General features: G+C 44.8%; 1 protein-coding gene across 8 annotated transcripts in view; it reads right to left on the bottom strand.

Moving 5' to 3' along the window:
- AFF3 (AF4/FMR2 family member 3) overlaps nucleotides 1-17,527 on the bottom strand; it is a 561,464-nt gene that overhangs the window by 460,769 nt on the left and 83,168 nt on the right. For 4 of the 8 annotated variants that reach the window (XR_005597307.1, XR_005597308.1, XM_039533210.1 and 1 more), the window contains exon 1: nucleotides 8,077-8,331. The exons of the other annotated variants lie outside the window; for them this stretch is intronic. Coding sequence is in view for 2 of the 4 variants with exons in the window: in XM_039533210.1 (XP_039389144.1) it covers nucleotides 8,077-8,129 (53 nt within the window). In the remaining 2 variants the exon portion in view is untranslated. Of the gene's footprint in view, nucleotides 1-8,076; nucleotides 8,332-17,527 lie in introns of those variants that run through there. 8 annotated transcript variants of the gene reach the window in all.

Raw genomic sequence — 17,527 nt, 5'->3', positions numbered from 1 at the left:
TATTTACTCCTTCACATAACAAGAACCAGCGGTCACCCAATGAAATTAATAGGCAGCAGGTTTAAAACAAATCAAAGGTAGTACTTCATCACACAATGTACAGTCAACCTGGAACTCGTTGCCAGGGGATGTTGTGAAGACCCAAACTATAAATGCGTTAAAAAAGAATAGGTCCATCAATGGCTATTAGTGAAGATGGTCAGGGATGCAACTCCAGGATCTAGGTGTCCCTAGCCTCTGACTGCCACAAGGATCACACAATAATTGCCCTGTTCTATATACTCCCTCTGTAGCACCTGGCACTGGCAACTGTCAGAAGAGAGGATACTGGGCTAGATGGGCCATTGGTCCGACCCAGTATTATCATTCTTATGTTCTCATAGTACTTCACATTTTTATCAGTACAGGATTTTTTAGGCCTTGTGCAAACTACATTTCTTTTCTGATCATAAAGCATGTGCTCCCATCTGGATCATATTTTGATACTGTGAATCTTAATCTTTTGCAGAGGTACTCAGAAATGGAATGGGCACTATTTGTTAGAAACTGAAATAAGTTATGAAACAGCTGTGATAGCTCATGTTACTTATTTCCCTTTTCAGTGATAAAGAGCTTAAACGCTTGCATAGCACACAAAAATAGAGACTAAAAAGAAGGATGACTGAGATAGCAAGTAATGTAGAAATGTCCATGATCAGTATTTCAAGAAAGTAAATAATTAATATCAACATGGAAGTCTATTAGACTGCTCTTCCTATGAGTCACTATGAGTACTCAAGTAATTCCTTAAATCTCACGAGCAAATATTATGGAATATAGCATAGTTTTTATATTAAAAACATTATCATTGTATCGGACTGAAAATAATGTTTTTGACATTATCACCACACTGTGAAACTAGAAACAGCTTCTCAGTCATTTAGTCAAGACAACTGAGCAATGGGAGTTAGAAAAAGCTTCCAAAGCATCAGAAGATCTACAGTCAAGGCCATTAAAGAACAGCTAATCTGTTCCAGTTCTAATTCTCTTCTAATGGGTTTCCTTAAATGTACTTTACATCAGTTGTAATTAGTTCAAAATATTGTTACTTATATCCTTGTAAGAACTAGGATGTGTGATTGCATTTTCATCTATCTGGTTTATACTTTTACTTTAGTCAAATATCACATAGATTTTTAAATCATGTTAAGTATTGCTTATTGTTACTTAGTTGGATTCTTCAATATGATTTGAATTAACCAAGGAATGCTTTCATGTTTCTACTTTGAACATAGCAGCACCAGCACCAATTTGTTTGAAGACAACAAAGGGTGGATAAGAACTATAACTTTTCAAGCTTATCTAAGACGTCTCCACTTATGTTTTATTTTGACTGATTTATTAATTTTAGAAAACGTGCTTATCAAAATCTCTAAGCACATAGGTAATAATTTTTTAAATACAAAATTGACAGTTAACTAAATTGACTCAATATTAAAAGACTTGAAATCCTCACCTCAATTAAAACAAACCTTGAACCTATCCCAACCTCATTCTCACAGACAGAAGCCCATGTAAACAGATGAGCCTTGCAGTATGCCCAGAAGTGCAACAAACCTGTGCTTCGTCAAACTATGAAAGGTGAGTTCCAGAGCTGAATGCCTGCCATTGAAAATACAGTCTGGAGTCCCAACCCATTTAAATCTGGGGCTGACTAGCCTGAAGGCCTTGGATGACTTCAGCTGATGGAACAAAAACACAAGACAAGATGCAATTTCTACAGTTTTAAAAAGGTCAAAACTAACATATTGAATTGTATCAAAAAATGAATAAAAAAAACAGTGCAGACTACAGAGCCTGGATGCCATATGCTCCCTGCCTATACACAACAAGGTACATGTTTGTAGTGTTGTTATAGCAGTGTTGGCCCTAAGATATGAGACAGACAACCATAGGTGAGGAAATACCTTCTATTGGATGAACTTCTGTTGGTGAAAGAGAAACTTTCGAGCTCTACAGAGCTGTTCTTCAGGTTTGGAGCTCAAAAGCTTGTCTCTTTCACCAACAGAAGTTGAGCCAATAACAATTATTACCTTACCCAATTTGTCTCTAGGTAAATGGGCAGACACATTTTGTGCTAGTTGAAATTCTTGAATGATCATCAGGCCTAGCCACAAACAGCGCACACTGTAACATAGTAATTCAGTCTAGGAGGTGGTAAAGGCATAGATAACTCAAGGTCCTCATCTTAGAGGAAAGGGTTGCACTCTCCTTGCCAAACAACAATGAAAAAAGAACTCTTGGTTATTACTTGATCTTTAAAAGCTGATGATCTAACAAGACCCTGCCTGGATTACACACTTCAGTAACAAATGATGGGAAATGATGGATCAAAGAGGCACATATTAACATTGCTGTCTCCTCCAGGTATTTTTCCTTGCCAACAAGCATCACTTATCTTCTCTGGATTGAGCTTCAACCAACTAGCTCTCATCCAGGTCCAGATCTCAGTTTCTCTGCTCTCTGTCTAGCTATCCCATCAAGACCTGATGGAAGAGGGACAGAGCTGAGTATCACCCGCATGTTGATGACACCACAGCCCATATTGCCGTACTCCCTCCTCCTCCTCCCCAACTTCAATAGATATTGTGGCACCTTACACGAGCATGGGACAGAAAAGCAGTCAGGGTCTCTCCTCAAAGAAAACATATCCAGAGTTACATAAATCTAGAGGTTTAAGGGCTAGCAGGAAGGCCTGTAGAGTTTTTATCATTATATATCAAACTGCTGGTCTTGGACCATCAACTTGTCTACAGTGGGGGAGCAGAGGGAAAACATACTGTCCCACTGTCTTCCCCAAATATTCTTCAGACTAAAAACCAATGTAGGGATGGAAAATATATTATTTCTTACAAATTTTAATTTCCTGAAACACACAGATTAGAGATAATAAGCCAGATCCTCAGCTTGTGTAAATTGTCATAATGCATTGAAGTCAACGGAGCTATGTTGATTTAAACCGGCTGAGAAACTGATGCAATACATCTAGCAAATAAGTACTCGCATGGACATACTTTTAAGGCATTATTATTTAGTTGATACAGCATTTTGAACATGAAAAGCTCTACATTCTTATTTGTTTGTATTATATGTAGCAAATGCAATTTGTCCAGTGCTGTAAAAGAACAAATAAGGCAATTCCCAACCCATAGAGCTTACACTATAAAAGACAGAAGAAAGAATACACTGTGAAATCCATAGACAGGAATAACTTATGGCTATCATCGTTGTTATTGGACTACTCTGGGATCAAAAATTTACAAAAGGTTCTTTTACAAGACTGCTGGATGTCTACCCACTTTTTGTTAAGAGCAGCTTCCAAACAAAACTCTCATTGACTTCAAATGGAGCAGGAACAAACCCAAAGATAGCAAATGAGCTAGTAATTCAATACATGGTCTGTATAAAACAGTGGGCCACCTTACACTGTGGCATTTGACATTGACCTCTACTTGGAAACTACAGTTACATGTGTATTTATTTACAATACTAGAGCACCACTACAAAACTAATGATAATTCAAAATATCCAAAAGCACCAGACCAGCAACATATTCATTGATTATGCACTTTACTACTTGTGCCTAAACCACCACCATTTTATTCAGGAATAACATGCCTTATACTTAAATATGCATACACTTTACTTTTTGTATGCTATAACATGGTGAATAAATGCATTAATAAGCCTAATAATTTTATTTAATTGATTTAACCCTTACAAATTTTGTAAATATTTACCAGATTCAGCAAGGTACTTAAGTATGTGTCTTACTTTAAGCACCAGTAGTTCCTTTACAAAATTGCTTTCAGCAGGATTCCTCACATGTTTAAAGTTGGGAACATGCTTAAGTACCTAGCTGAATCTGGGCCTAAGTTTGACCAATACAACACAGAACAGCTGCATGATTTTTATTTTTATTTTTTAAACACAAAACCATGCCTGGCACTTAACGATTTAACTCATTTGGCCTGATTCTCTACTATCTTGCACCTTGTGTAATTTGTTTTAACAAGATCAAAATAGGTGTAAAACACTACCAAATCAGAATAAGACTATTTTGCACAGTGTAAAAGAACACACAAGTTGCTAGGCAGTGGAAAATTTGGCTCCTTGCATTTGTACAAATAAACTAGATATTACATACAAATGAATTGATACAGAAAGAAAATATATGAGGTGGTGTTGTGGTACGAAGTTGTTATTGCTGTGAAGCTGGGATAACAGCATTACTCACGAGGCAGGAGTGACTTATCTCCCCAAAAGTGCCAACAAAAATGTTATACAACACACATGATCATGTTTTGTTTATGCCACAAATTTGCATGGTTCTGTTGGATTTTCTATTTGAGTGTCACTCAGCTTTTGTAATTTGAAATATGTTACTGGGGGTGTGGGGTGGGGGGGAAAGATGCCATTGGTGTGGACGCAACTTGGTAGAAATTGCAATTCAATATAAAAATCAACTTATATAGCCTTCTGCAGTTTACAATATACTAATGAATATCCTCTCTTATGATGGTTTTTGGCCCATGTATATGATACAAATATTATATTACATTTTGTATGCTATAGCATGAACAGCAGAGTAAAAATGTAATGGGTATTAATTGGAGGGCAAATTAATCAAAACTGATGCATTCAATACAATATTTACACTGTCCTCAATGAGAACTGCGTACCATACTACTGTTGATTTGGACATCCTTTTTAAACCATTCTGATTTTCCAACAACAAAAATGTAAAGAAGAAAACTTTAGAGAAGCATGTTAATATTTAGTGATTTCACTTTTAAGCAAAACAGCCACCAAGTACTGCAAAAAGCAGCTTTTCTGTCATTAGTTAAGTGCACAAATTGTCAATATGACTACATTCAAAAAAATGAGACACAATATTTATTCTTGCTGCATGGAAAATTAAATCCTCTAAGTGTTTCCCTTTGCCATGAAAGCATTCACGGTACAAAATATTTTTTGCTCCTTTAGAAGGATGCTGTCAAGTCTTTTAGGTCTAAAATTAGATCTACAAGGTTTATTTTGGTTAGTGAGTATGTCCTACAAGGCAGGGTTCTTTGTAAATTTCAATAACCAGTCTGTTCACAAGAAAGAAGCTGGCAGCATAGAGGAACTACAGCATGACACGCACACATTGCCCACAATCATAAACCAAGCCCAGGGCCCTGTGCCTGTTGTTGCTGGGTCACCTAGTGGTAAAGCTGTCATTTTACTAATATTCATGCTATAAGCTTACAGTATGTGACATCAGTACTTCTGCTATGACTCTAACTTGATCATTCTGAGTTTTTTATTCTGAAACATTTGCTAAAATAGCTGCTTTGTGATAAACTTCCAGCAAACAACCTCAGATTCACCAACCCATTCATCAGAACACTGCTACACTTTCTTCCTGAAAAAATGCAAACAGAAAATGATAACACTTATGAAACTCTTGTTCTATAGAGAAGTCATGATTAATGTATGTGATTCACTTTAGAGGGCTTGATGTTTAATTTTTTTGTGCACCCAACCCTGCAAAGACTTCAGGGGAAGGTTTAGGTGAGCAAGGAATGCAGGATCAGGCTCACTATTACCCAACTGTCTATAATGTTTCATTTGAAACATTTGTAGTGTACTTGGTAAATACATACTTAGACTATTTAAAAAAATACTTGTTACACAAATGTGTAGGTTTTTTTAAAAGTGTGTTATCTGGGATTCTAGAAATGTCCCTTGGATCAATATTATCAATTAAATCAGTAGAACCTATCATACTATGTTCAGAGTGATTCAATAACACTCAAAGCATGCTAAAAAGGTTAGAAAAAGCAGCAATTGCTGGACATAGTACTTGCTGGGCTTCCAACATTATAGTCTCAACTTTTTCCATTTTTTAAATATTAAATATAAACAGCTAAGCTACAAATTGGACTAATAGCCACCACATTCCCCTTAAAAAAATGAGAAGGGAGGGGTGTTCCCAAACCGGACCAAAGTACTATTTCCTCTCTTCTCCCCGCCCACCTCACCCCCATTAAATAGAAAGTTAGTGGAATTTAATTTTAAAAGCATGTATGTGGGCTGAAATTTTAAAATCAGTCCAGAGATAAGTCTTAAGGTTTGGATATAAAACTAAAAATTGGTATTTATTACTGAAATTCAGACACAACCTTAACTAGTATCACAGCCAGCAACGGTGTAATTAACAACTTTTATAGAATAGTAACAAATTGTTCTATTATAATTGATCTTTAAAATTCTCACAGCAATATACAAGTTTTATTATATTGCATGTCATCAGTGTATGCATTTATAAGAGCCAGCATTATGCATTGCATGAATGGTGAGATCTTTTGTAAGAGGAAGCTCACTAATGGATTTGCTTGTCCAGCTTACTTTGTTAAGCCTGTCATGGAAAAGATAAGATGTAGTTGCTGAATGCATCCTCTACTGATACCGATCACATAAAATGAAACAGAAATGCAACACTGTTAACTGATTTAAGGCAAAAATAATCTCAACTCCCAAATATACCATTCGACCTAACAGGACATAAACTGCAGTTACTACCCCTCTTCCATCAAATGCTCACCTAAAATGATTAACATAACACAAATTCCTGTAGTAATAAGAATACACTGGCGCTGAAATAATTATACCACTTGGATAGGTGGGGTGAGGGGGGGAGAACGGGCGGAGGAAGCACAGGGGGGGTTTCAGAGGCACCTGCCGCTGGAATTAAACTGCTCCAGATAAAGATTCCGTACAACACATGCACTTCGGGCCATGGGGAGCTTCAGTATAATTCCATTTCACCCATCGCCTTTTCATGCACAAAAGGGTTAATCCAGGGGGGTTACAAACAACAGTGACAGACCGTGGAGCAGCACACACCGGTACCACAAAGTACCTGCGACTGACAAGCAAAAAGCCCCAGCCTGCTCTGGCTGGACCGGCACTTTCTCCTCCCCGGCCGCAGCTGCTGTTACCCAGTTTGCTTGATTGGGGGCAAGGGTGGCAAAGCTCCCGGCGAGGGTGCCCAAGTGCTGCGCGTCCAGCAGCAGCTACCGAAATACCAGCCCCTGGGCTGGGGGGAGGCTGTGCCCGGGAAGAGTCGACAATGGCATTTCTATGAACGGGTTCCCTGCGCGCAACCCGTTCAGCCTGACAGACATCGGACCTTCCTCCCCGCTCCAAAGCACCGGCCACCCACAAGGGATGGTTTGGGGGCGCAGAAGGGTGCGACGAAGAGTCCAAGGGGATGGGGGGCGTGAGCGGGGTGCAATTGGACTGGGAGGAAGAGCGAGGCACAGGGGTGCAGAGGAGGCAGGAGCGGGGAGCAGAGGGTAGAAGAGAAGGACACGGGTGCAGTGGGAGGCAGAAGCGGGGTGCAGTGGGAGGAAGGGAGGGACATGGGGTGCAGTGGGAGGAAGGGCGGAGCACAGGGGCAGAGGAGGCAGGAGCGGGTAGAAGAGAAGGACACGGGTGCAGTGGGAGGCAGAAGCGGGGTGCAGTGGAAGGAAGGGAGGGACATAGGGGTGCAGTGGGAGGAAGGGCGGAGCACAGGGGCAGAGGAGGCAGGAGCGGGGAGCAGAGGGTAGAAGAGAAGGACACGGGTGCAGTGGGAGGCAGAAGCGGGGTGCAGTGGGAGGAAGGAAGGAGCACAGGGGTGCAGAGGAGGCAGGAGCGGGGAGCAGAGGGTAGAAGAGAAGGACACGGGTGCAGTGGGAGGCAGAAGCGGGGTGCAGTGGGAGGAAGGGAGGGACATAGGGGCAGAGGAGGCAGGAGCGGGGTGCAGTGGGAGGACAAGGAGCACAGGGGAAGGGGGACGGCGGGCTAGGGGTCCATGAAGGGGACCAGGCAGCCGGGGGGGGGGACACGCCACGAGCCGGGGAGCGGGGCTGGAGCCCGGGGTGCTTGCGGCGAGGGGGCAGGGGAGGTCCTTCCCCCCGAAGCCCGAGCTGAAGCGCCACATTCCCCCGCCGGGACCCAGCCCGGCTCAGGTGCGGCGCGGCGCGGGCACGGCCCGGCAGCACTCACCAGAGGGAGTCCAGGTCCCATTCCTGGAGCAGAGCGAAGTCGAAGCTGTCCATGGTGAGGACGAGGAGGAGACGCGTCAGCGCGGCTGAGCTGCACCAGCGGAGCGTCCCCGGGGCATCGCCACCGCACCGAGCCCGCCCCTGCGCCTCCGGGGCTCGGGGCTGCCCAGGGCAACACGCAGCCGGCCAGCCGCGGGCCCCCCCTGCAGCCGCCGCCGCCAGCCGCCCACGGGCTGCTCCTCTGCTCGCTCCTCGCCGCCGCCGCGCTCCCCTCCCCTCAGCGCCGCGTGTGTGTGTGTGTCACTCCCCGGGCTCGCCGCGCAGCCCGCGCTGTGCCTCTGCCTGGCAGGTAGAGCTCGCTGCCGCCAGGGCCGGCTTGCAGCCTGCGCCGCCCCCCGCCCAGCCCCCTTTGTTTTCTGGGCGCGGGAGCCTTTCCCTGCTGCCTGTGGGGACGGCCAGGAGGAAAGGACGAGGGCAGAGGAGGATTGTGTGTGTGACTTTCCCTGCCCCCCTCCACATCAGCTCCAGCTGCAACTTGCTTTTCCATACACTTCTTCCCCCCCCCAGTTCAGGTCCCCTCTGCTCCCCTCCCCCAACGCCTGCCACACCTTTACAAACCAGCCTTCTGCTTAGGCTGCAATAGCTCTGGGAAATGATGGGCAAAATCCCAGAGCCACTGATGCTGGCAAATGGCCAGGGGAAGTATTGAAGTGGCAGAGACCGCAATAGGGCATCTTGTCTTGTCCCCTGCACTCACGGCAGGCAATAGTCTGTGCTAGGGCCTCCCCCTAGGGGGTCTGATTTTAGGAAGCCTTGAACACTCATACTCCAGCTGACACTAATGCCAATTGCAGGGTCTCAGCACCTATGAAAATTGATCTTTTTTATGCCCATCACCTGTAGACTTGAAGAAATATATAAAATTAAAAAGTACCACACAAATAAGTGCCACCCCACTAAGATATTGAGAACATGTAGTATCCAAAATATTTCAAAATTTTCAACCAGTTTTGTTGTAAATAGACATTGCTATTTCAACTTTGATCCTAAAGTTATCTGAGTTAAAGTCAAGGTTGCCTAAGACTAACCAGCATTTGCTTTGGCTTAGGCCTTGTCTACCTTTGTGGGTTTCAGGCATTGGTGACCAGCCACCACTAGCACCAACCCTTAATGTAGGCAAGGCAATTCGATATAAACTGCAATGTCACACTGAAACAGGTTATTGCTTAAAACCGGGTAAACTGCATCAGTGTAAATCACTGCCTATAGAGGCTGACTACTGATGGCTGAAAATCCCCAGCATAGACAAGTCCATAAAATCCACTGGAAACCGATTTAAAAAAAAACCAAAAACAAAAAAAACCAACAACATACTTTCCCCTGCAATGTTTGCTTCTCAAATACACTAATAACTTTAGCCGTGGTTCCTTAAACTGTGATTGTCAGAGCTGGCTGGTCACAGGATGCTGAGTCGCCTGCCTTCTAGTTGCTAAATCACATTAAAAGAAGCTAACACCAAACACTTTCTGAATATTATTTTTCCATCTAAGCAATTGCTACAGTTTCCCCAAAGTTGTTATATGACCACAGATGAGAAGGTGTGATGTGCAAGATCATGAGTGTTATAAAAAAAAGCAGTCAGCTGCGAACCTGCTGAGCGGCAAACAGCAAGAGTTTGACTAGGAGTTTGCCTGGGGAGAGCCCACTGAGGGGTTCAACTTGCAGGCTCCTCTGAGTAGTTGCTGCAGCGTCTGAGGAAGCTCTTAGAAGGAAGGTGATATGGATGGTGAGTGATCAGCTGTTGTGACCTGCACAGAATGTGCCATGTTTGTCTTTCTCCCACAGGACAGAAGCGACTTTGTCTGTACAAAGTGCAAGCTGGTCTCCATATTGGAAGAGAAGGTTCAAGGTCTGGAGAAACAAGTATCAACCCTGCATTGCATAAGAGAAAACGAAGATTTCCTGGACAGACGTCAGGATATGCTTCTACGGGCACAACATTCTGAAGAATCAGAGCAGGCTGCGCAACGGGGACAGAACGATGATGAAGAAAACTGGCAGCATGTGACCTCCAGAAGACGAAATAGGAGCGTCCATGTTGCAATGCAGATACAGGTGAGCAACTGTTTTCATGTTCTTTCCACAGGTACTAATGCAGAGAGTGGACTAGATGATACATCTGAGGGAAAGGAGCAGAAGGAGACTCCACCGATTGGAAGGCATGAGATGCACTGTCCTAGGGATGGGGGTTCCACGACCGCTGCTTCCAAGAGAAGAAGGTGGGTGGTGGTGATCAGGGACTCCCTCCTCAGGGGGACTGAGTCAACTATCTGCCATCCCAACTGGGAAAACTGAGAAGTGTGCTGCTTGCCAGGAGCTAGGATTCACGACGTGACGGAGAGACTACTAAGACTCATCAAGCCTTCGGGTTGCTACCCCTTCCTGCCTTTCCACATGGGCACCAATGATACTGCCAAGAATGACTTTGAGTGGATCACTGCAGACTACATGGCTCTGGGAAGAAGGATAAAGGAGTTAGAGGCACAAGTGGTGTTCTCGTCCATCCTCCCTGTGGAAGGAAAAGGCCCAGTTAGAGACCGTCAAATAGTGGAAGTCAACAAATGGCTATGCAGGTGGTGTCGGAGAGAAGGCTTTGGATTCTTTGACCATGGGAGGAGTGCTAGGCAAAGACCAGCTCCACCTAACACAGAGAGGGAGGAGCATCTTTGCAAGCAGGCTGGCTAACCTAGTGAGGAGGGCTTTAAATTAGGTTCACCGGAAAAGGAGACCAAAGCCCTGAGGTAATTGGGGAAGTGGGATACCGGGAGGAAGCACGAGCAGGAGAGTGCAAGAGGGGAAGATTCCTGCCTCATGCTGAGGAAGTGCCTATACACAAATGCATGAAGCCTGGGAAACAAGCAGGGAATACTGGAAATCCTGGTACAGCCGAGGAATTATGATGTGATTGGAATAACAGAGACTTGGTGGGATAACTCATATGACTGGAGTACAGTTATGGATGGATATAAACTGTCTAGGAAGGGCAAAGAAGGTGGGGGAGTTGCATTATATGTAAGAGAGCAGTATGATTGCTCAGAGCTCCGGTATGAAACTGCAAAAAAACCTGAGAGTCTCTGGATTAAGTTTAGAAGTGTGAGCAACAAGGGTGATGTTGTGGTGGGAGTCTGCTATAGACCACCAGACCAGGGGGATGAGGTGAACGAGGCTTTCTTCTGGCAACTAACAGAAGTTACTAGATCACAGGCCCTGGTTCTCATGGGAGACTTCAGTTACCCTGATATCTGCTGGGAGAGCAATACAGCAGTGCACAGACAATCCAGGAAGTTTTTGGAAAGTGTAGGGGACAAGTGCTGGAGGAACCAACTAGGGGCAGAGTTCTTCTTGACCTGCTGCTCACAAACAGGGAAGAATTAGTAGGGGAATGAAAAGTGGATGGGAATCTGGGAGGCAGTGACCATGAGATGGTCGAGTTCAGGATCCTGACACAAAGAAGAAAGGAGAGCAGCAGAATACGGCCCTGGACTTCAGAGAAGCAGACTTTGACTCCCTCAGGGAACTGATGGGCAGGATCCCTGGGAGAATAACATGAGGGGGAAAGGAGTCCAGGAGAGCTGGCTGTATTTTAAAGAATCCTTATTGAGGTTGCAGGAACAAACCATCTTGATGTGTAGAAAGAATAGTAAATATGGCAGGCGACCAGCTTGGCTTAACAGTGAAATCCTTGCTGATCTTAAACACAAAAAAGAAGCTTACAAGAAGCGGAAGATTGGACAAATGACCATGGAGGAGTATAAAAATATTGCTCAGGCATGCAGGCGCATGGGTGGCAGGTTTGTAGAAATTTTGGAGGGGGGAGGATTCTGGGCACCACAACTCCGCTCCCCCCAACTCCATCCCCCACCTGCCTAAGGCTCTGGGAGGGGGGTTGGCTGGAGGAGGAGGTCTGGGGTGCAGGTCCTGGGCTGGGGATTAGGGTGCAGGAGGGGTGCAGGGTGCAGGCTCTGGGATGGAGTTTGGGTGCTGGGTGCAGGCTCCGGGCTGGGGCAGAGGGTGAGGGGTGCAGGCTCTGGGATGGAGTTTGAGGGTGGGAGGGGGTGCAAAAGGAGAGAGTGCAGGGCTTTGGGATGGAGTTTGAGGACAGGAGGGAGTGTGTGGGAAGGGGAAGGGGTGCACACACTGGGAGGGAGTTTGGGGATAGGAGGGAGTGCAGGGGTGAGGGCTGTGGGGCTGAGGATGAGGGGTTCATGATGCAGGAGGGGGCTCAGGGCTGGGGCTGAGGGGTTTGGGGCATTGGAGAGGCTCAGGGCTAGGGTGGAAGGGCAGGGTAAGGGCAGCCTGCTCTGCCATTAGCGGATGGGAGGCACTAGGACCCTGGGGCAGCAGACAACAGTGCTGCCGGGAGCAGGGCTCCACATAGGAATGTGCTACACGGGCAGCACAAGCAGGCACGGGAGAGGCGTGCGCCCGTTTCTTCCAGGCAGGGACACGACAGGGCAGGGGAGACCCATGAGGGCCAGGGCCCACTTCAGGCAGGGCCGGGGAAGAGCCCCAGCTGCAAATATTGGTGGAGCAGAGCCCCCAGCCCTGAATATTGCTGGAGCTCGGGCACCACAAAAGAAAATAACCCGCCGCCTATGTGCAGAAGTGAAATCAGGAAGGCCAAATCACACTTGGAGTTGCAGCTAGAAAGGGATGTTAAGAGTAACAAGAAGGGTTTCTTCAGATACGTTAGCAACAAGAAGGTGGTCAAGGAAAGTGTGGGCCCCTTACTGAATGAGGGAGGCAACCTAGTGAAAGAGGATGTGGAAAAAGTTAATGTACTCAATGCTTTTTTTGCCTCTGTCTTCATGAACAAGGTCAGCTCCCAGACTGCTGCACTGGGCAGCACAGCATGGGGAGGAGGTGACCAGACCTCTGAGGAGAAAGAAGTGGTTCAGGACTATTTAGAAAAGCTGGAGGAGCACAAGTCCATGGGGCCAGATGCACTGCATCCGAAGGTGCTAAAGGAGTTGGCAGATGTGATTGCAGAGCCATTGGCCATTATCTTTGAAAACTCATGGTGATCGGGGGAGGTCCCGGATGACTGGAAAAAGGCTAACGTAGTTCCCATCTTTAAAAAAGGGAAGGAGGAGGATCTGGGGAACTACAGGCCAGTCAGCCTCACCTCAGTCCCTGGAAAAATCATGGAGCAGGTCCTCAAGGAATCAATTCTGAAGCACTTAGTGGAGAGGAAAGTGATCAGGAACAGTCAGCGTGGATTCACCATGAGCAAGTCATACCTGACTAAACTAATTGCCTTCTATGATGAGATAACTGGCTCTGTGGATGAGGGGAAAGCAGTGGACGTGTTATTCCTTGACTTTAACAAAGCTTTCGATACAGTCTCCCACAGTATTCTTGCTGGCAAGTTAAAGAAGTATGGGCTGGATGAATGAACTATAAGGTGGATAGAAAGCTGGCTAGATCATTGGGCTCAATGGGTAGTGATAAATGGCTCCATGTCTAGTTGGCAGCCGGTATCAAGCAGAGTGCCCCAAGGGTCGGTCCTGGGACCGGTTTTGTTCAATATCTTCATTAATGATCTGGAGGATGTCGTGGACTGCACTCTCAGCAAGTTTGCAGATGACACTAAACTTGGAGGAGTGGTAGATACGCTGGAGGGTAGGGATAGGATACAGAGGGACCTAGACAAATTAGAGGACTGGGCCAAAAGAAACCTGATGAGGTTCAACAAGGACAAGTGCAATGTCCTGCACTTAGTAAGGAAGAATCTGATGCACTGCTACAGACTAGGGACGAAGGGCTAGGCAGCAGTTCTGCAGAAAAGGACCTAGGGGTTACAATGAACGAGAAGCTGGATATGAGTTGACAGTGTGCCTTTGTTGCCAAGAAGGCTAACGGCATTTTGGGATGTATAAGTAGGGGCATTGCCAACAGATAATTCCCCTCTATTTGACATCGTTGAGGCCTCATCTGGAGTACTGTGTCCGGTTTTGGGCCCCACACTACAAAAAGGATGTGGAAAAATTGGAAAGAGTCCAGCGGAGGGCAAAAAATGATTAGGGGGCTGGAGCACATGATTTATGAGGAGAGGCTGAGGGAACTGGGATTGTTTAGTCTGGAGAAGAGAAGAATGAGGGGGGGATTTGATAGCTACTTTCAACTACCTGAAAGGGGGTTCCAAAGAGGATGGATCTAGACTGTTCTCAGTGGTACCAGATGACAGAAGAAGGAGCAATGGTCTCAAGTTGCAGTGGGGGAGGTTTAGGTTGGATATTAGGAAACACTTTTTCACTAGGAGGGTGGTGAAGCACTGGAATGGGTTATCTAGGGAGGTGGTGGAATCTCCTTCCTTAGAGGTTTTTAAGGTCAGGCTTGACAAAGCCCTGGCTGGGATGATTCAGTTGGGGATTGGTCCTGCTTTGAGCAGGGGGTTGGACTAGATGACCTCCTGAGGTCCCTTCCAACCCTGATATTCTATGATTCTATGAGTGTGAGGGGAAATAGTCCATGAGAATCTTTCTGCTCAGATGTGGTCCACCCTATTAAAAAGTTGGAAAACCATACAACTGTGGTTTATAAGCCTCTCACAAGAGGTTTAGAAATTATGGGCCAGATTCTCCGTTCCACTTAAATAATTTTTGCACAGCTAAAGAGGTGCAAAATCAGTGGCAGCTAAAAATCCCCCATTAAGCATGGCCAGCTTTATGCCCAGGGCCATCCTTAGGCATATGCAGCATATGCAGCTGTGTAGGGCACCCAAAAATTTGGGGCACCCCTGGGTCTTAGTGCCCCTCCTCCACCTCTTCCTTTCCCTGTTCTGACCCTTCCTGCAGGCTCCCACTACAGTTGGCTGTTGCAGCCTGGTGAGTCTCCCTCCAGAGGGGATCTAGTACTTAAAAGTAAAAAAGCCTTGCAGCCTGCCAGACCTATTAGCACAACATTGAAACTGTTAAAGAGGCATTCAAGTGGTAATGAAGCCATTTAACAGGCATTTGCAAACCCCTAGGTATATACTGTCAGTTTCTGAATTTACTGACAAAAACAGTGGTGCATGACTGTAATATTTACTCAGAACATGTTAGTCTACAGGACCTTAGTTTAAAATTTGCTTTAAAATATTCATTAGTGTGTTGCTGAAGATTATAAAATCACATCCCTAAAAAATCCTTGCATAGATTTTTAGATTCACAATCTGAGTATTAATCTTTAGGCTTAAATGGATCTTCAGACATATAGTTTTTTTAATAAATCCTTTAAGAAACCATCCTTATCTAAAATACACATGTGAACCCAGGCTGCCATCAGGCATAGGGGCACTAGTTTAATAATACTGCATAGGGCCCCATAAATCCTAAGGACAGCCCTGTTTATGCCAGCCCTGTATCCTCACTCTCCCCTCCTAGAACAGGAGCATGACATGACCCATGGAGGCAGGGTCAGAGCATTCCAGAATGGGAAGGCCTGGGGCATAATCTAGCCAGAGCAAGTTACAGTAGGCTTGTGAGTGCTCTAATTTGTGCTTGGGGCTGGCCAGCCCCTTGCTTACTTCTGAATCAAGGGAGGCGAAAAGGGTGGCTTGCAGCCATCTTTGCCTCTGTCCCAGCAGCTGTGCTGAAGTGTGAGGTTGGCACAACTGAAGATTGAGCCTTATAAATGAAAAAGGTTAAAAATACCTATGTAATTTTTGTGACATATATTACTCTAGATGACAGAATGACTGTAGTGTTTTCATGCTCCTCTTCCCTCTCTTTGACCACTGCCTGTGCTATCAATTCCTGTTGCTGTTCTTGATTTAACCTAGATTTTAACCCTGGAGAAGAGACTCTGGACCTGATTCTTTACTGCCTGCCACCATGTGCAGTCATTTACACCTGTGCAAAGAGGGATTGAAATGCTACCAAAATCAGACTGCAAGCCTCTGGAGAATTAGGTTGTCTCTATGAGCGTCAGTGGAGCTAAACCACCTTGCACTTGACCCTATATGTTTCTGTGAAGTGCTATGTACATTTTGGTGTTAACAAACAATACTACATATTTCAGCAGGTTAGGTAACAGGTAATAATTGGAGACATACCAATCTCCTAGAACTGGAAGGGACCTTAAAAGGTCATCAAGTCCAGCCTCCTGCCTTCACTAGCAGGACCAATTTTTGCCCCAGATCCCTAAGTGGCCTCCTCAAGGATTGAACTCACAACCCTGGGTTTAGCAGGCCAATGCTCAAACCACTGAGCTAAATTGACTAGACTATTTCCATCACTCAGGCTGAGAGCAATACAAAACGTAAACAAACAGCATAACCAGTATAAAGTCAATTAGATTTCCAAAATCCTTTTACTTTTGACAACCCAAGATGTTAGCAACATAGGTAAAGAAATTTGTTTTAGCTTTTTAAAATAGATTTTAACCCATGAGTCACTCTTTAAAATTTCTTACATAGCTATTATTACTCTTGTGTTCCTTTGTACTCCAGCATTATGGCCATGATTCTCGTCCCACTTACAGCAGTATATATCAGGAGTAATTCCACTGAAGTCAGTGGAGATTTTCAAACCCCTTGGATGGCTCTGAAAAATCTCAGCTATTGTGCTTAGGCTTTTAGAGGTGAAGAGTGATGACATCTTCCCCTTTCTGAGTCCCAACAGTACTTTCCAAACTCCTTGTACATCAGATTCAAGCACTTCATCTGCAAAGTACTGCACGGCTCTTCCGCTGCCAACATGTCCTGCTTCATGTACTATCCTACTTCTGCTTTATCCTCTGCTAACTAGGTTTGTGGCTTCACTGGTTTTATTTTCTAACAAGTGAATGTGTGTGCATTCTCCCTGGCCAGTCCCTATGACCAGACTATCCTTCTGGATCCTGTGTGTTACAGAACCTCACCTCTTTCAAATACTTGTTCTTTGTTAGCCTTCTGACATTAACTTCCATTCCTGTCCTCTTCCCTAAATTTGTTCCCTTAAATCATCATATATTAGGTCAGGTGGTTTTTTTTTTAAAATAAAGTACATATTGCTGTCTTACTGTATTAACCCTCATCCCTCTCATAATCACCTCACTCTGTCATCCCTTGCCGTGTAACATCTAGACACGATTTTAACTTCCTTTTAAAAAAAAAGTTCACCCTTTTAGTCATCACTTTTGGCCCCCATTGTGCCCTTTCCTCTGTTTGTAAATTTTCACTGTGAATAAACTACAAAAGCCCAATCACACACAGTTTTTGAGGAGGGGGGGAGAACTAAGGAAAGCATATAATTTAAATGTCTTACATAAAGAATGCTTTCTACAAGACAGTTGAACTTGTATTTTAAAAGTTGATCTTTTCCATATTTTCATAATCACGGTCTTTAATGTGACACAGCACCAGCCTGAGGAAGAATAATGAGAATTTGAATGCAAAATAAAATAAGGGATAAGTGGGAAATATTGCA

This window comes from Mauremys reevesii, linkage group 1 (genome assembly GCF_016161935.1).
Source record: "Mauremys reevesii isolate NIE-2019 linkage group 1, ASM1616193v1, whole genome shotgun sequence".
Classification (NCBI taxonomy): domain Eukaryota; kingdom Metazoa; phylum Chordata; order Testudines; family Geoemydidae; genus Mauremys; species Mauremys reevesii.
This window is presented reverse-complemented; position numbering and strand designations above follow the sequence as displayed.